Source organism: Podarcis erhardii (assembly GCF_964252035.2).
Source record: "Podarcis erhardii genome assembly, chromosome: Z".
NCBI lineage: Eukaryota > Metazoa > Chordata > Lepidosauria > Squamata > Lacertidae > Podarcis > Podarcis erhardii.
The window spans coordinates 41,312,506-41,332,198 of NC_138504.1; the positions used below are offsets into that span (position 1 = coordinate 41,312,506).

At 45.2% G+C, this 19,693-nt stretch overlaps 1 protein-coding gene across 1 annotated transcript in view; it reads left to right on the forward strand.

The window, feature by feature from the left end:
* Positions 1–19,693, forward strand: part of PHF19 (PHD finger protein 19) — a 128,444-nt gene that overhangs the window by 20,688 nt on the left and 88,063 nt on the right. Inside the window, exons 7-15 of the mRNA XM_081847626.1 lie at positions 1,332–1,427; positions 1,685–1,753; positions 3,363–3,483; positions 4,760–4,827; positions 5,196–5,366; positions 7,950–8,037; positions 10,020–10,105; positions 10,687–10,785; positions 11,631–19,180. Coding sequence (XP_081703752.1) covers positions 1,332–1,427; positions 1,685–1,753; positions 3,363–3,483; positions 4,760–4,827; positions 5,196–5,366; positions 7,950–8,037; positions 10,020–10,105; positions 10,687–10,785; positions 11,631–11,979 — 1,147 coding nt within the window. The 3' untranslated portion in view covers positions 11,980–19,180. The remainder of the gene's footprint in view (positions 1–1,331; positions 1,428–1,684; positions 1,754–3,362; positions 3,484–4,759; positions 4,828–5,195; positions 5,367–7,949; positions 8,038–10,019; positions 10,106–10,686; positions 10,786–11,630; positions 19,181–19,693) is intronic.

The following is a 19,693-nucleotide window of genomic DNA, read 5'->3' on the forward strand; positions in this document are numbered from 1 at the left end:
CAAGCTTTAAAATGTGTGTGTCTTGCACAGCTACCTAGATAGAGAGGCTTACCTACACGACGACTGGGAAATGAACTGGCCTGGGGTCCCAGTGCGGCCCTCCTAGCCTCTCTGTCTGGTCCTTGGGACTCTCTCCAGGCCACACCCCTTATGGGCCCTGCTTTGCACTCCCATTGTGTTTCTGCCTGGCTGGAATCACAGAGTCATATAATTGTAGAGTTGGAAGGGACCATGTGGATCATCTAGTCGAACCCCGCAGGAAACTTTTGCCCAATGTGGGGCTCAAACCCTCAACTCTGAGATTAAGGGTCTCATGCTCTATCGATCGAGCCATGCCCACTTCAACCTGCTTTGCAGAAACATAAATCAGTTAAATTGCAGATGAATAGTGGACCAGTTAAATTAAATAAGTTACAGCAGTTATCAAGTTTCTTGGCTTTTAGATGAGGCATGTGTGTGCCACTGGCTTGGAAGAGGCATCTCTTGCTGATAGATGATAGATAGATAGATATAGATAGATAGATGAATGCCTCTTTTAAGATGGTGCTTACCGTCTGCAGTTTTTCTGACTTGCACTAAATTGGGAACACCTTATATAAGAGCCTTACTGGATCAGGCCAATGGCCCATTTAGTCCAGCATCCTGTTCTCACAGTGGCCTACCAGAGGGTCTAATGGGAAAACTGCAAGGCATGAGCACCGTCTTCATTAATTCAGAGTTCAAAGCAGAACTCATGTAGCTGAATGCTGGAAGACTCAGGACAGATAAAAGTTGCACACAGTCAAATTCTGGAACTCACTCCCACAGAGTGCAGTGATGCCCACCAAGTTAGATGGCGTTAGAGGATTAGACAAGTTCATAGAGGAGATGACTATCAATGGCTACTAGCACTGATAGCTATTCTGTGGCCACTGTGAGAAAACAGGGTGCTGGCCTAAATGAGCCATTGTGCTGATTATGGAAGTTGTAGTCTAACATCTGAAGAGCACCAGGTTGAGGAAGTCTGAATTAACTCAGAAGAACGTAAGAAAAGCCTGCTCTTCAGATGTTAGACTACAACTTCCATAATCGTTGCCCATTGGCCACGCTAGCTGGGGCTGATGGTAACTGGGAGTCCAACAACAACTTGAGGGTCCCAGGTTGTGAAGGACTGATTTAATCTAACTCACCAGTGGGGTATTTTTTTTCAGCCCAAAGGCCGCAATTCCTCATCAGCATCCTTTTGGGAGACCCATGCTAGTACTGTAGTCGTGGTTGGCAAACTTGAGTAGGGAATACTCCACTGGTGTTGCAACTCTCTCCTGGTCTAACCAAGTTTCTTTCCCCTCCAGGTGGTACCTGAAGATGCTGCAATGTTACCGCTGCCAACAATGGTTCCATGAAGCCTGCACACAGTGCCTTAGCTGCCCAATGATGTATGGAGACCGGTACGTCTTTCCCTCACCTTCTTTGGATTGCTGTGTTGGGGTCCCCTTTCAGAGGGAGGCTTGGAGGAGAATGATAAAGGGAGAGGGCCTTTCCGGTGGTGGCTACAATCTGTGCAATGTTCTCCCCAGCCTGGCACTTTCACTGACATATTTTGTTGGCTTCATACCTGAGCAACACCAGGTGCAATGCTTCTAATCTGACTTAAAGAAAGTTCTGTTTGTTCCTTTATTTATTTGTGTGTTTTTTTAACTTTCAGGTTTTATGTTTTCTGCTGCGCGGTGTGCAATCAAGGTCCAGAGTACATCAAACGTTTGTCTTTGAGATGGTAAGCCTGAGGCAGAAGCACACTCTCAGCGTTTATTATTGTGATGGAAATCAGCTGTATATAAGCAGCAATATTTATTTTCTATTTTTTTATAGAATATTTTATTTGTAGTGAAACAAATACGGTTCCAACAAAACTTGTAGAGCAGTGGACCAGCTTGGTTCTATAAACTCATCCTGAGTGCTCCCCCCACCCTGTATCAATCATTATTCAGAAATAATACCCCCCACACACTAAGGAAGACAATAACATAATAAAATTCTGAACAGTAATAATCAATTGCACATTCATTCAAAATAAAACAAAAACTATTTAGTTTAATTAATTCAACAAAACTGATGAACTTCATCCAGTGGTACTAGCTTTTCAAAGTTTGATAGTTATTTTCATCTCCAGAGTCATTTTCATCTCTGATACTGCTGCCTTGCCTCTTAACACCCTCCTAGGTACTCCCACTGGTCCCTGTGGAGATGGCACTACTCACTTTTGGGAACCCCTGCTACCGAGTGTGACATGCTTATATCATACATACATACATACATACATACATACATACATACATTTTATTTATATGTCACCTTTCCACAGTCAAACCATGCTCAATGGGCCTTACAACATGCAAGAATACATTACTGCAACATAACAATAGTAGTCATAAACAGTAAATAAACCTCAAAAAACATAAATCACAAGATCTTAAGAAAAGATACAAAAAAAAAACCCCTGTTCACCTGCCCTCCCAGGCCAGGTGGAAAAAACCTGCAAGGCAATAGCATATAAGAAGAAAACTAGACCATTGAATGCACTGCCAAGGCTTTAGCTGTCTGTGAAGTGGCCTCCTCATAAGTAAGCATGAGCAGCCAGAGATCTACATTAACCCCACTTCTATTTACATTGTTGATTTACAGGCACTTATCGAAATGACCATGTTTAGTATGAACTCTAACAATCCTTCTGTGTTGCGTTAGGTGCTTGGAAAGAGCCAAGGTGTCAGAGATGTCCTTTGGAGTCTTTCTAATGGGAGGCAATCTGTAAACTGGTAGCGGTAAAGAACGTGGCAATTATGCAAGGAGCAATATCTCCACTGCATTTAGGGATGAGGGAGAAATTCGATTCAGGTCTTGCTTAAAGGTGAACCTACCTAATCCATGCTTCCCAAAACAAAATGGGAAGTGAAACACTGCCACCTTCAGAATTTGCTCTGCTCTGAAATTGGCAATGCAGCTCTCCAGCCAGGTAATGTGCACAAGAATTCATATGCTGGAATAAAAGCGTGGTTAAGAATGCACATGTAAGTGAAAATAGACTCCTGGAGCTACAATCTCTCTGGAAGTAGAGGTTGACTGCTAAACCACTCTGGAAGTTGTAGCTCTGTGAGACGAATGGGGGCCGGCTAATAACTCTCAGCGGCCTCAACAAACTCCCAGGATTCTTTGGCAGAAGCCATGACTGTTTAAAGTAGTATCACTGGGCTTTAAATCTATGGTGTTAATGTGGCTATAGTGTAATATCTGCATAGTATTTATGCAAGCAAAATCAGGATGAATGGTCTGTGAACAGGTCCTCTGCAGGAAACCTTGGTCATTCTGTTTCCTTTTACCATGCACAGGGTGGATCTCGTGCATCTTGTACTCTACAACCTGGGTGTCCAAAGCAAAAAGAAATACTTTGACTTTGATGAAATCTTGACCTTTGTCAATCAGCGCTGGAACCTTCTGCAGCTTGGGAAGGTAAGTGGCAGGGCTGTCAAACCAGTAAAAGCATGACCATGGAACTGGTAGCCTGCCAGATATTCCTGGACTACAACTCCAATAACCCCTGAACTTTGGGCATGCTGGCTGAGGTTGACAGGGGTTAGAACCCAGTGACAATCTGGATGGTCAAAGTTTCCCACTTCTGCATTGAAAGGAGGAGGGTGACAGAGTCATTGAGAACTTTGCTCGGTTCCATTTACAACTTCAAAGCTGGAACTTGGGCTCCACCTTGTGGTCATAATCGGAATGTTCACTGGTATAAGTATATATGTTGCCATTTCAATTTAAAATAAACACAGTTTGAATAAAAAATAGTAAATAACAGTAAATGCTAAATTAATATTTTTTGGAAACAAGGAGCTGTGTGCTGTTCAGGTATTCAGAATCTCAGCTTTTTCTTTTTTAAAAAAGTTGCTAGCCCTCAAGGAACCTGCGAATAATGTTTGGCCACGCTTCAAGAAACTGCAGAAGCCACTTGCAATACAACTCCCTCTTTCAGCTTCCATCGGGGGAAGGCTTGCAACTCAGTGCTTGAGCACATGCATTGCATGTGGAGACATTGTAGGGTTAGGATTGCAGCCTTAGTCATGACCAACTTTAACTGGGTTGGGGCCTAAAACTCTTGGATTTTTACTTTCATCCAGATTTTGTTGGCTGCCAGGTCCCCTCAGCCCCACTGCCCAACATGGCCAATGATCAAGGATGATGGGGACCCACAGAGCCCCTCATCCCTGGCACCTTTCCGGTGCTGGCCCTGGTCCTAAGAATTCCCTCCCGTGGAACATAGAGAGCTGCCTTCTGCTGCTTAAAACAAATGGTCCATCTAGCTCACCACTGTTTACACTGACTGGGAACAATTCTCTGGGGTTTCAGATGCGGAGATGGCAGGGATTGAACTTCCAACCTTCTGCATTCAAGGAAGCTGCTCTTCCACCAACATGCATTTGGCCCCTTTAAATGGGCCTTTTCGTTGTTCCAGTCTGCTTCTAATCGATGATGCAGGTCCCTGTTTTTAAACTAGCAGCTGCTTTTTTGTTTTATAAATTACTCCAAACTGTCTGAAATGTTTTATGCGGGCTGCTGGTCTGGAACAGGTTGTTTGTACTTTGCTGTCTGAGTTTTAATACTTGTGTTTTTTATGTTTTAAATGTTATGATGCAGTTTGAGGAAGGCTGCCTTGAGAGGGCTTCTGACCCTTTAAAGCATCATTTAAAAAGAAATTGAAAATAACTAAGTAAGTTCTTCCTCTCAGCTGAAGAACACACCCGTGGCAGAGAGAGCCGAACACCTCCTTAACGCACTAAACAGCTACAAAAGCAGGTAAGAGTAATAAAAGGGCTGTTCCTCCCCATCACTTTTATTGTGTTCCCTGTAATCAACATCTTTTGGAAAGTCATTCCTGATGCCAATTTCCATTTGGTTGACCTGGAAGTCAGAGTTTGGAAAGGAAAAGGGTGAGATAGCCATCGCACGGAAGCTGACAAAAGTCTCGGAAAACCATTTCCCAAAATGCTGCCGAACCTGCAAGCGAAAAGCTTTTAATTAAAAGCACAGTAGACATTGCAAGTGCTAAAAACATTTTGCCAATCCGCAACCAGTCAGGGTGGCTTTTAGAGTTGCATTTTCTGGGGGGGAATCACTACCAATTGAAAAATCAATACCAAACTTTACTGTCTGCTGCCTTTCAGATTTCTGAGTGGGAAGGAAATCAAGAAGAAGAAGTGCATTTTCCGACTGCGGGTCCGGGTCCCACCAAGCCCACCAGACAAACTCTTGCCAGGGAAGGTCCCAGGGCCGGCTGATGCCAAACCTCCTGAGCTGAAGGAAACGGAGAACCCCAACTCCTCCAACCAAAGCAGGTCTGCACTTGAGCAGGGTGATGCTTGTGACCAGAACTGTTTCTCATACATTTCTGTATCTCACCCTTCCTTCAGGGAGCCTTCTGAAAGACTCCTTGAGGTATGCTAGGCTGAGAGATGACCAGTGGCCCAGGGTCACCCAGCGAGTTTTGTGGCCCAAGGCGGATTTGAATCCACCTTGGCTAAGTCTAGTACTCTTAACCACTACACCATACTTCCAGGCAACAGAATAAGCCAGCCAGCCAGCCATCCCTCTCCCCCGTCTCCAAAAATCTAGCAGGATGTTTTGTTCTATGTAAAAATATTTATATACAGTACTGCTGTTCATTAAAAGCTTTCAACAGTTGCACAGAAAGCCATGCAGTAGAAAACATATAACAGGTTCACTGCTGGCAAGCGGGGCCAGGAAATTTGTGGACCATTTTGTAACTGTGAAGCCAAGCAGAGGATAACTACTTTGTATGAGGTGACTAGGACTGGGTAATATCTGGTTTACAGCTAAATATGGCAATATATGTCAATGTTGGGAATAAGGGGGGGGGAGAGAAGCAGCAGCAGTAGTAGCAGCAGAGATACATCACTTAGCCCTACCAGAGTGGGGGGGGGGGCTTCTTTAAATGGGTCAGTTGAGGCACAGGAAGCCTTTCTGTGCCTCAGCTGAGTGAGCCCCCTTGTCACTCTTGCTCACATGAGCCGGGGGTTGGGCCTTCTTTAAAATGGGAGAGCATAATTGGGGGGGGGGAGGGAGAGAGAGAGAGAAAAGTGTGCATCCCACCCTCTGCAAAAGAGGAGAAGCAAAGGGGGAAAGAGAGGGAAAGAAGGGAAGGAGGGAAGGAGGAAGGGAACTTGGGAAAGAAGAGGCTTAAACAACAGGGCAAGGTTTATTTCATTGTTTTTTGAATTCAGAATAACCCCATGGGGAAAAAGAGGCTTCCAGCACCTGCCAGCCTGCTTGCAAGAGAATCTCATGGCATTGTAGCCAGAGGAAAGTTCCTGGTCTGTGCCTGTGTTGTGGTTTGCTGCCATCTGCAGGATCTAACAGGAAGAGCAACAGACAAAAGCGTTCTCTGGCTTTGAGCAGTTTATATTATAGTTAGGGCAAATATTCTGAACCAGTGATTACGATGTGGATTTCAAACCAGTCCTCACTTATCTATCACCATATTGCCCAGGCCTACAGGTGCCCCTTTCCCTGTGTTTACTCTAGGATCATGAATGTCAGAGAAAGGCCATAGCTTAGTGGCAGAGCACCTGCTTTGCATGCAGAAGGTCCCAGGTTCAATCCCTGCCATCTCCAGGTTGGGCTGGGAGATATAATAATAATAAAAAATAAAAATAAATAAATAAATAAATAAATAAATAAATAAATAAATAAATGTTATTTATATCCCGCCCTCCCCAGCCAGAGCTGGGCTCAGGGCGGCTAACACTAGTAAAATTAATAAAAACACAATAGGAAAAAACCCCAATTTAAAATACAAGTTAAAATGCAATTTTAAATTCAGCCTCATTTTAAAAGTAGCCCATAGATCAAAACCGTAACGGGAGGGAAACATAAGGGTCAGACTGAGTCCCAAACCAAAGGCCAGGCGGAACAGCTCTGTCTTGCAGGTCCTGCGGAAAGACGTCAAGTCCCGCAGGGCCCTAGTCTCTTGTGACAGAGACTCCATGTCTGAAACCCTGGAGAGCCACTGCCAGGCAGTGTCGATCAGAGATCAGCGACTGGGCTGCTCCCAAGTATTGTTGGACTTTGACTCCCCTCAGCGCTACCCAGCATGACTAATGGACAAGGATGATGGGAGTTGGAGTCCCACAACATCTGGAGAGCCGAACTTAGTGCTTCCTCTGTCACTATGAATAGCTATTACCCTCTGCTTCCAAACTTAGAATCCCTTTATGTGTATTCAGTCATCAGCAGTGGCGTAGCGTGGGTTGTCAGCACCCGGGGCAAGGCAAGTAATTTGTGCCCCCTAACGCGTGGATTTGTGCCCCCTAACCCTAACCCCCAGATGTTGCGCCCGGTGCGGCCGGCCCCCCCTGCACCCCCCACGCTACGCCACTGGTCATCAGCATCATTACTGATGTCTTTTTAATATTACTAATTATATTTTTTTACCTGCCTTTTGCCATAAGGTCCCAGGGTGGGCTACAGCAATTTAAGAAACACAATAGTATTTTTGCTATTGCAAATTACAGTCACAACAGTAGGGTGCATCCTATATATATATGTTGAAGGCCATTCAGCATATGATGGAAACTATGTAATGAAGGTTTCAGCTGCACCTCTGTGGGGAGGGAATTCCACAACTCAGGGGCTGTTGCAAAGAAGGCCCTCTCTGAACTTCTGAGGGTGGTGGAAGTACTAAAAAGGTCTTCTGCCTGTTGATCAGAGCAGCTGCAAGGATCTGTAGGGAAGGAGGTTATTTGGATATGCAGAGAAGGAATGGTGCAAATCTTGCCATTTTGCCCAGCTATTATGGAGGTGAAAAATGAGAACGCAACCAGCATGGGAAAGGAAAACCAAAAACTTTACATCAAAAGTATACTAAATCTGTCAGTTCTTCCAATATTGTTTTTCCACAGTTCGACACCGCACAATGTACAGATGAAGAAGAAGAAGAAGAAGAAGGGGAAAAAGGCAAAGTTCCTCTTGGATGATGCGATTCCCAGTGTTAGTTTCTTTATTTTTATTTTTTGAAGAAAAGAAACTGCCCCTCACTCAGCTCCCCATGTGGTTCTTTGTGGATTTCCTGATTTACTCAAACCAGAGTGGTTGAATAATGGTTTTCTTCTTAGCAGCAGCTGGTGTTCTTGGGCTGTTCACGGTGCCAGTTAGATACGCCCTTTTCCAAAGCACCTCGCTGCATTTCCACCCCAACCTTGCCCTGCTTCCATAGTCAGTCAGCATCCTATGACCATTGAGCATGCTCAGTCCTCATTATACTTCAGCATTCTGCATAAAAACAAGTGGAACCTGCAGTAAAATGTTGCAGTGTGGAGTGCTTCTGTTCAGTGTTCCAGTTACTCTGTTCAATTTCTTTTCTTATTTGGTGTTTCATTCCCTTTGCCTTCCAGCACTCAGGCATCATTCCATACCTACTCAGCATGCTTTCTCACTGAGCTGTTTATGGGTTCTTCTTAAGATTCCCTCTTACCCAATATTTTTCATGCTTCTTCAAATATTTCAGGTTCCCCTGAGCTTGCTGTTATCTCCCTCTTGTGCTGTTTTGGGCATGTAAAGATCAGTGTTCAGAGAATGAGCTTGCTATTATTAGCATACAGGACAGCGCCACCACTTTGCCTGGCACTGTGCAGAATGGTGACAATTTAGCTCCCTGCCTAGAGGAGCTTACAGTCTAAAGTTTGACACTGGAGATGACCGAGGGAGGGGGCAGAAGCAGGATACCAAGCAAGGGTGAATGGGAAGAACATGTGTTTCGTTTGATTGCACGTATGTGAGATGTGTTTCAGAATGGGGTGGGGCTTGTATGCTTGCACCAATGGCTTCACAAGGGCAGGGTGGGGCTGGGGAACAATTTTAGGGGAGGCAGAGGCTTCAGAGCAGCAGTTGGCTTGCTTCTGTTTCAGGCTATTTAAACCTGCTGTTAAGGCACAAAGGGTGGAGGAATCTAGCCGAGAGAGAGAAAGAGAGAGAGCTGACCTTTGGCCATACCAGTGGCGTAGCGTGGGGGGTGCAGGGGGGGGCCAGCCGCACCGGGCGCAACATGGGGGGGGCGTGCTTGCACTCGCAGCTCTCTGCCCCTACCTGGCTCACTCACTCTCTCTCACTGCAGTGCTGGCTGTCCGAATCCGATCCGAGCTGCCGGGTCGCCGCCCACTGTGGAGGGGGAGGGTGCCAGGCATGTGTTGCGGTGCGGAGCGGAGAGAGAGCGAGGGAGGGACTATCTGGGGGAGGGACAGTGCAGCAGCCGCTCAGCGCAGCGCTGAGCGCGGGAGAGAACCACACCCGACCAGCCCAGGCAGCAGCAAGAAGAAGCTGGCAGCGGCAGCAGGTTAGGGGTTAGGGGCGCAAATTACTTGCCTTGCCCCAGGTTAGGGGGTGCAAATTACTTGCCTTGCCCCGGGTGCTGACAACCCACGCTACGCCGCTGTGCTATACTGCTTGAGCACTGGTCAGCAACCTTTGGCTTGTAGGCCTAATCAGGCCCACTAGCCCTCTCCCTCACCCCCATTTGACCCAGCAGGCCATACCAGCTCAGCTTTTTGCACCTGATACTGCATACAGTGTCAGGTGTGAGGGCAAATAAAGCCATGGCTGGGTCAAAAGGGGGGTGGGTTGCAAGCACCCACAAAGTTCCATTCATGGTGCTTTGCATGCTTTGCAACCAGTCAGATGGTTAGTGTTTGCAAAGCTCTGGAAGGGCTGACTGTCAGCTGTTTGGTGGCAATTGCAAAACACCATGCCATTGATCATGCACACACAAAAAAGGTACACCTGGTGTCACTATGACATCTGGATTAGCAAGTGGGCAGCCCCATCCATCTGTTAAAATTAGCCCATGTGGAGTGAGAGATATAAGCGTCCAGTCTGTCGTTGAAATCAAACTCCCCACCTCTCTGCCTGATAATATGTGTATATATTTGTATATATTTGTTTTGTCATCGTTCTGTTCTTCACATCCTGACTCTCAGACTGATTTTGCCTCTGCTTGGAGCACAAACCATCACCTGGCGAGCATCTTTGACTTCAATGTGGATGAAATTCAGAGCTCGAAAAGGTACCAGGCGAGGCTTGGAGCAAGGCTGTTGGAAGGCGGGGGGAGGCATAACCCAGTGGAAGACCACATACTTTGTTTTTATTTACTTTTAAAACTCATATCCTAGCCTTCCTCCCAAAGGAGCCTAGGGCAGAAAATAGACCCACAATTTAAAAGCAATTCCCCCCCCCCAAAAAAAGTTAAAATGTGCATAAAACAATTGCAGTTTAAAAAACCCCAGAAGCATTTATGATTAAAAACGTTGTTCCTGGGTACCCAAGAAGAGTATGATTGATGCCTGTGTATGCCACCAAATGCCCAGATAAGCATGAATGTTTTCAAATTCCTCCTGGAAGTTGATAATGATGGAAACAGGTGCATATCTTGCAGGAAGGCTTTCCACAAATGGGGTGGGGGAGAGAGAGAGCTCCATTCCCAGGTGAAAACTTGGCAAAGCAAGGTTTGCAGACACTTCTTCAGAAGCACTCTTTTACAGTATATGATGATGACGACATACGCTGTGTGACAGAGCCTCTGCTTAAGCTGTTGCTCAGTGCAGTTTGACTGTTTTCCCTGCTCACGCTTTCATGCTTTTTTCCCAGCGGAAGCTCGAGCCATAATTTCTTTTCTGACGTGGATACGGCGACAGATGCCGCCAGTACTTCAGGTTCAGCCGCAACCAGCCTGTCCTATGAAACAAGGTGGGAGGCCAGGGGCTATCTTCTGTTTTCGTTTTTGCGTTCAGTGTGGGCTGTCTGCTATTTACTTTAAAGATGGCACTTGACACCTGCTGTTTTTATAAGCACGTCTATCTGCCCATCAAAATGCAACATGTATATGTACTTACTTAAGAGTTACGCACTTACTTAAGTGGGACTCATAATTTGGAGTCCCACTTTGGCCCTCCAGATTCTTATATGTATTTATTTGTAGAAGTATTTCTAGACGCTATTCTTGAAAACATATCAGAGCAGTTAACAACAGCCATACATAAAACCATGCAATAAAAACCATATAACAATTTTTAAATGGGGGATCAGCTAACTATTATGGAAATATGTGTTCTAAATTTGGAGGGGTGATGGGAGCTGTAGTCCATCTGGCAGCCCACAAAGTCCCCATCTCTGTTCCAAACCATCTGTCAGCTAAATAACCACAGCCGTAACTTAGCAATATTATTCTAATATTTATTCCCCTTCCTCCCCTCCCCTTCCCCTTTTTATGAAGATTATCCGCTCTGGGATCACACAGCCAATTCTCCCCTGGTCTCCTCGCTGGACCAAATAGGACTAATTTAGCCAGCTAGCCCTGGTGATCATCTAATGTTTATTGGATGGATTTCCCCTCTAAATTGATTTTTGAATTCTACATTTATTGTTATTCACGTTTTATACTGTATTTTATGCTGGTTTTTTGTTGTTGCATCAATTAAGTGTTTTAAATTTGTTGTTAGACGCCCTGAGCCCGGTTTTCTGAACCAGGAAGGGTGGGGTATAAATAAAAAATTATTATTATTATTCTAATAATATTATTACATATTACCTAGAAGGAGCCTTGGCAGCCGGAAGCGTAAGATGACATGCAGAAGCTACACAACTATTGAGACGAAGCAGAAATGTGCGGAGGGCCCCCAGAAGGCCACACCTGGCTGCTCCTCAGAAGAAAGTGAGGCAACTGGGGGCCCAGATCGCCCAGAGAACCCCACCCAGGGTCATGCTTTCGGGAGCCTGGGTGAAGGCAACTCATCGTCCTACCTCAGATCATCAATCAACAACTATTTTGGCGCTGCTGGCAGGATGGTGTGTGGGGAGAAGTACAAAGTGTTAGCCCGTAGGGTGAACCTAGATGGCAAAGTTGAGTACCTGATAGAATGGGAGGGCACTACCCCCTACTGAGTGTCTGGGGTGGTTTGCCCTTGAGAAAAGAAAGAGTTTGGGGAAAATAAACTAAGAGGAGTCATGCGATCAGATGTAAGCTACGTTATGCTTATTTTGGGCACTCTGGGGTGGGGTTTGGGTAATACTTTGTTGAGGTGCCTTCAAGTAGGCTTCGTTGTCAGCTACAGATCAAATGGAATCATGTTGCTTTGTAACACTGCTTCTCTAAAAGGGTGAGAGAAGAAGTGAATGGGCACAAACAATGTATTTTATTTGTCGAAAGAAGGACAATACCTGCCATTACCAGAAGGACTCTTCTCTTTCAGACGTGGTGACAGGCAGAGAGGGAAACTGATGCTGCCATTTTGGGATGGGATGAAACTGTCCAGGGGTGGGTCCTTGTTCTTGGCAGGGAGGATGAAGTGACAGAAAGATTTAAGAATGGGGGTGGGGGAAAGATCCACCCTCCACCCACAGAAGCCAAGTTTGATAAGTGGGCAGTCTCTCCCACTGGTGACCTGTTTCTTGCCAATGCAATGATCAGCTGATTGTTGGGGAATTGCATAACTCTGGGTGATACTTTGCAAGCCCTGGCCAATTAGCATCAGTGCCCACAGAGCACAGTGCATTGTAAATACAGCTGATTGGCGGTGCCTGCAAAAAAAGCTTGTTGCCCAGTCATGCTTTTAACTGCCCTGCATCTGATGTCGGTTCAGGTTAGCTGGGCGCCAGCCAAAGCTGCTTTTAGGCTCCAGTGTCCCTTGAACCCACTTACCTATGCTATGCATTTGAAACTGGTTCAAAACCAGTTTTGACAGCCATAACTCTCCTCTGCCCAACTTTGCGGGTGGTAGTTCTGAGAGGCAGTGAGGGAATCTTTGTTGAAGGTTCGTAGTCCCATGCAGGACTTCTGTTCCCAGAATGCCTTAGTTGAGAGTTAAATTGGTTTAAACTTGTAGAGTTGAGGTGACATTCAATAAGAGATTTGCTTAAAGCTTATCTAACCCCTTGGCTGTGCTGAGCGGACTAACTGGGATATATGGGAGAACAGGGTATAGTTGGTCAGTGATGACAGAGAATCACAGAGCTGGCCATCTATTCCAACCCCCTGCAATGCAGGAATCTCGGCCTGTGAGGGCTGTTGTGTTGTGAACAGGGCTGGATCTGAGGCCCTAAGCTACTGAAGGTAATGGGGCCCTTTATATGTCGAGCTGTCCTTTGTCAACAACCAATTGTCACTGTTTTGTGTGTGGAATATATGCTATATTGTAATTTATGGACCTAATAGGTATCTAAAGCCATTTGCCACTGTTGCTGTATGTAAGTTTTATTTTACTTTACTTTACTTTACTTTATTTTATTTTTTGGAAATGTACATCCAGGTTTTTTCCTTTTTGGGGGGGGCCCAAGAGAGTGGGGCCCTAAGCTATAGCTTATAGTAAATCTGGCACTGGTTGTGAATGTGCTTGGTTGCTGTGAATATAACTGGCTGACCTTGCATTTTTTGGAAGACCAGGTTCCATGTGTTCTGTGAGAAAATGTGACAAATGAAGCCTGGTCTGCATATCCAGGAGAATGAGGTGGTAGAACTTTAATGTGGTAGGATGGACTGTAAGATAAAAAAAGGTAAAGGACCCCTGGACAGTTAAGTCCTGTCAAAGATGACTATGGGTGCAGTGCTCATCTCGTTTTCAGGCTGAGGGAGCCAGTGTTTGCCCACAGACAGCTTTTCAGGTCATGTGGCTGTACCAATATAGACTGCAAGACAGGGGGATGAACACATGTTTGAATGCTTCTCCATATGGAACAATTCCATCCAAGCAGAAAGTTAGAATATCAGGGAGTCAAGTTCTTAGCCAGCTAGTTTTCTAATTATGGGGAGATATATAGAGGGAAATATAGATATAGACCATATGGGATTGTTTTTTATGGAATTTACTCTATGCCTGCAGTGGTCCAGTTAATTCTTCTGCCTTGCAACTGGACCACTTTGATTCTATTGTGTGTGTGCAAGCAAGGCCTGAGATTATAGCTCTGATATGTATGTGCAATATGACAAGTCTTTGAGGAGGAGCTGGGTGGCCAGGGAAAGAGGAGGCAGGGAGGAAGAGGCAATAATAATAATAGACAGGTAGAATCAACTGGGGAAAAACGTTCCATTCCGAGCATCCTACAAAGATTCAGGTGGAAGCAGGAGGAGAATTGGGGGTGAATGTGGCGCAACCCAACCTCTCTTGTATGTCTGAAGCTATATGTGTGAAAGTTGATGGTATTTTCTTATATAGTCATCCATGAAGGTAAAGCAGTATTAGCTAGGGCTGAGCCAAAAGTCGCCCCCCCCATCTCAAATCTGACACCTTGTCTGTAGGCTGAAAAGTTGGGACTCTTATCTGATTTTTGTGGTGGGGACCGTAAAGTTTGCCAGGCAACTGTGTTCCTTGTTGCTGCAAGGAGCCATTTTTCAAACCAGCAGTTCCTGAGTCTGGGAAGAGGAAGCCTGATTTGGCTTCAGATGTCAATTTTCAACCAAATCTCATTGCTTTACATGGTGTTGTGATGAAGTCAAATCAGAGCGATGGCAGGGGGCATTGCTGCCTTTGCTCTGATTTGGCTTCAGGTGTCATAATTCAGCCATACCTCATTAGCTTGCATGGGGTTATTATGGAGCCAAATCCCAATGAGGCAGGAAGGATCAAATTTATTACTTTACTATTTGCTTGCTCTGCAGGCGGGATGGTCTGCAGGGTTTAACTTCGTTCCGCAGGGTCTGTTAGACAGAGCTATTCCGCCTGGCTTTCAATTTGAACCTAGCCTGATCTTTTATTCCCCTTCCTTCCCTCCCCTTCCCCTTTTTATGAAGATTACCTGCTCTGGGATCCCACAGCTAATTCTCCCCAGTCTCCTCGCTGGCCCAAATAGGACTAATTTAGCCAGCTAGCCCTGGTGATCATCTAATGTTTATTGGATGGATTTCCCCCCTAAATTGATTTTTGAATCCTGAATTTATTGTTATTCACATTGTATACTGTATTTCATGCTGTTTAATTTTGCATCAATTGAGTGTTTTAAATTTGTTGTTAGCCATCCTGAGCCCAGTTTTCTGAACCGGGAAGGGCGGGGTATAAATAAAAATTTATTATTAGTATTATCAACTGCCAGCCTGTGGGTTGGATCTGGTCCCTGAAGCAATTTTTATCCTTGCCAGTCCTATCCAGTTTTAATCAAATAGTACACTAAAAGCATGTCCACACTTTCTCTCATATCAAAAGGGGTCAGAAATAAAGCGATTTGGCCTCATGATGACAGCACATAAGCTAGTGAGGTTTGGCTGAGCAATAGTGTCTGAAGCCAAATCTGAGTGTAGGCAAAGCTTCCTTCCTTCATGAAGACGCCATGTAACCAAATGAGATTTGGCTGAGCGACAGCATCTAAAACCACATGAGAGCCATGCAGTCCTATGCAAGTCTACTTGGTGGTAAGACCCATTGGGAGGTAGTCAACTAAGTTTGATTCGGAGTAAACCCATTGAAATTAATGAGCATGACTAAGGGAGCAATCGTGTGTCCGGGAAGGTGGTGTAAAGTAAGCCAGATCCAAACTCTGTTTGGGAGCGAGGCTACCACTATTTGAGCCAGTCTAAGCCAAGGCACAGGGGATAGGAGGCTTTAAAACAGAGTATGAGTTTTGCCAGCTTACCTTACGACAGTTTGCCAGGTTGTGTGACCAAGCTCTCAAATCCTCCCTGCTGGCACTGACCCCCCCCCCGCAGAATGACCTCTTTTCAGGTCTCATGCTGGCTTAAGATCCACCGTGCACATTTCAGCTGGGGTGAGGGGCTTATGAAGCTGGTGTATCTCTGGCTGAGCTGGGGCTGGGGGCTTATCCCAGCATAGCCCAGCCGAGCCAGAGATCAGCCACATTGTAGTCTGATGGATCTCAGTGGATCTAGGGTTAGGGTTCTGCCCTAAACTAGGACCATTAACTTCAGTAGGTTTACTCCGAGGAAAACTTACTTTTGGAGCTTCCTCCAAAAGAAGCATGTTTAGAACTACAGCCTTGATATTAACATATTTTATTTTCAGTGTTGTCTGGCATCCACTGCCCACAGTGGAGCTCATTGTGCTATTAACTGTGAACCACTAGGCAGTGCTAATGTTGTTATGTAGCCAAATCATGCGTCTAAACACACGTCTGGCTTTTGCACCAATGTCTGTGGGTTTAATAATTCAAGTGCAGGTGTGGCAGAATGATCTCTGGCAGGGATTTTAAAACAAAGCAGGGGAGAAGCACCACCATTTTGGAGTTAGCTGAACTCCCTTCAGTTTCCAGCAAGGGTTCTCCATCCCACAAGGCTCTCTTGGGAGAACACCAAATACAGGCCATATTCATGCTGATACCACTTTAAATGGCCATGACTTTCCCCAAAGATTTCTAGGAGCTGTGGTTTGTTAAGGGGGCTTAGAGCGAATAGGAGACACCTATTCCTTTCCCAGAGCCACAGTTCTCAGAGTGTTCAACAATTAACCCCTCTACACAGGGAACTCTGGGAATTGTAGCTCTGGGAGGGGGAGGGGAATTGCCACTGGCACCTGAGGTTTAGTATGCACAGCATCCAATATACTCTTGACTACGGGGAAGATTTGAAAAGGGGACATTTCCTCAAAATGAGGGAGACCAAAAAAAAGAGACTTGCTTCTGTCTCCTAACATTCTCCTTGACAATGAAAGGCACAGCCAGTGCTATTTTTGTAGAAAAAGAGGTGCTGGAATTCACCATGAACGGCACCCTCATTCTCTTAGAATGGCAATGGCACCCACCTGAGAGGTGCCAAAACTGAGTTCTGGCAAGTTCTACCTGAAAAAAGTACTGGGCACAGCATTGTGGATGACACATTGAAATGACCAAGCACTGACTTTTTGTTTTGTTTTGTTTTGTTTTTTTGTTTTGTTTTGAAGTTAAGAATCTGTTATCATTACCAGTAATTTGCAGAGAGATCTGAATGTCGTTGCATTTGCACGTTTCTCATTGCACGATTTAAATCTAGGCCCCACAACAGAGCAGACTAATCTGCCATAGTGAGAGAGGGGAGAAGGCGGGGCTCTAAAAATATCATTCCCCCCTCCCGAGGGATTTTATCTCTCTTTTTACATTAGCTTGGATTGATGTTCTTAATGCTTCTGTGCACCTTCTTATTAAAACCAGAGAGAGAAAAGATTCAGTCTTTCAACTTGCTGCTCTTTAATGACTGACCTTTTGTTTTGTTATATTCAAGTTGTAATTAATATGACAGATGTGCGATTATTATTAAAAATAAAGTGGTTTTTTTTTTTCAACTTCACCACGGCATTCGTGTTTCTTGGGATGGAGACGGTTCTGCCGCACAAAGCAAAGTGAGATGTTTGGCAGAGGTGATGGATTTGGGGGTGGGGATATTCACAGGGGGGAAGACCAGAAGGGAGGGGGGAGATCCTGGGTTGAGTGGGGAGGAAGGAACAAGGCAAAGGCATAAACAAAGGGAAAATGTAGGCCAGGGTGGGGTGGGGGAAGTGGCAAATGTGGCATTCCACGCCTCTCTCTCTGACCCTTGGGATTCTTCTCAGACCCATAGCTGTCAACTTTCCCCCTTTTTAAAGGGAAATACCATTATTCCGAATAGGATTCCTCACAAGAAAAGGGAAAAGTTGACAGCTATGCTCAGACCACACCCTTGTTTCATAACATGAGTGTTTTTGCCTGGGCACAGTGCATCCTCGAGCTCTGATAATGCATCTTGCTTGCCTGGATGGGGAGGACACAGGAGGATATCTGTGAGTGCACTTAGAAATTAGCCGACTGCACAAAGATGAAATTTACATTCATTGTTCCATCCATTTTTGCATCTGGCCCTGTCCACCAGTGGCATATGGCCCTCGTGAGGTTGCCCACAAGGGCATGTAGCTCTTGAGCTGTGGTAGACAAAGGGCAGAGAAAATGTTCCCCTGCATGTTGATGGGACTCTGCTTCCAGTGATGATGGGAGCTTTAGCATGGCAATATCTGAAAGGTTTCAAGATCTCTACCCTTGTGCTTCAGAAAGCATTATTCAGACGTTAGTTGGATACATGTGTTTCTTGCCCAACACTGGCAGGCAGGGAGATAGTTCGTTGGCTACAGTATTTAAATTTTCAGGTGCCATAAGTGGTCTGAAGTGTTTGCTTTCTAAACAAAAAGGTGGGATAGAAATGTTCTTAAACCAACACATTTGTGGCAGGGTGTAAGGTGGGTTGTAGGGCAGTCATGGGTCAATCCTTTGCACATCTGCCAGTTTTCCACTGCACTGAACCCCCCCCCCTTCCCAGTTGAAAAAATCAACTGGGCTTGTTCCTGGTAGCAGAACCAGAAAAAGAAAATCCTCTGCCCCTCAATTCTCAGTTTTTGAGTAGAGAATGACAACTGCATTTTAAGGGGTGGAGGAATAAACAGATTAGTTTCACACACACACATTTTGCTTTAGCTACTATAGCTCTAATAACTGTGAGGAGGGGAAGAGAGCAGAATCCATTTCCAGATGTTGTAGGAGCTTTATCACATAATGGACTGACAGCAGATTAAAGAGGAATTTCCCATCCACTTAAAATGATCGTGCAAGCCTTTGTGCCAGCCTTCCTCAGCCTGGTGTCCTCCAGTATCTTTTGGACTACAACTCCCAGCCTTGGCCAGCATGAAGAAGGACAGCATGTTGGAGGACACCAGGCCGGGAAAGGCTGCCATTTTGGAATGAGATGGAACTATTTGCAGCCACCCATTGAATTTGATGAGATTAGTCTGTGTGCAAGGAGCACAGACAAAATCCATTTACGTCTAGGCAAATGGAATTGGAAGTGAGTAGTATTTTTCAGAGGAGAGAGAAAGAGAAAGAGAAAGAGGTGCTTATATATTTTTATTTTTAGGGAGAAGCCAGAATAGGGAATTTAAAGAATGAGGAGGTTTTTAGCTTTTTTGGAGGTGATTAATATTTTCCACAGAGGTGGGCACGAGCTGAAGTGGGAACTCCTGAAGCCCACTAGAAAGATAATCCTTTTTCATTCTTCCCACCCCAAAATCAAACCGCCAAACCCCTGAACCTATTTGTCTGCAATCTGGCAGATCTCTGATTCAGAGTCACCTATCTCCTGGCTGCAATTTTCAGACCCAATTGCTGACAAAACACCAAAGAAGGTTGATTCCTTTTCGTTGTTGTCGTTTAGTCATATCCAACTCTTCGTGACCCCATGGACCAGAGCACGCCAGGCACTCCCGCAGTTTGGTCAAACTCATGTCCGTAGCTTCGAGAACACTGCCCAACCATCTCGTCCTCTGTCGTCCCCTTCTCCTTGTGCCCTCCATCTTTCCCAACATCAGGGTCTTGATTCCTTTTTTACACACCCCCAACCTGTGGCAGCTGTCCTTGCAGGAAAACCACTTCTGAGTAAGTGTCATGCACTCATAAGAGATTATCATGGCTGCAAATTTCACTCAGTTCTCCCCAAAATAAGAAATTATAGGTGTTTCTGTTTGTTTTTAAAAGTAGTCTCTAACGGTGTCTAGTACGAAAGCCCTTTGACCTCTTTACTTGTAATTTGGTATTGCAATGCGTGTAAATTATCCATTGCAATGCCTGTAAATTTCACCCACTTTTGCAAAAAAGCGAACAAAGTTATAGCCTCCCCTCCCCTGCCATTCCAAAATAGTGAATGGAGTGGGTGGAAATGAAG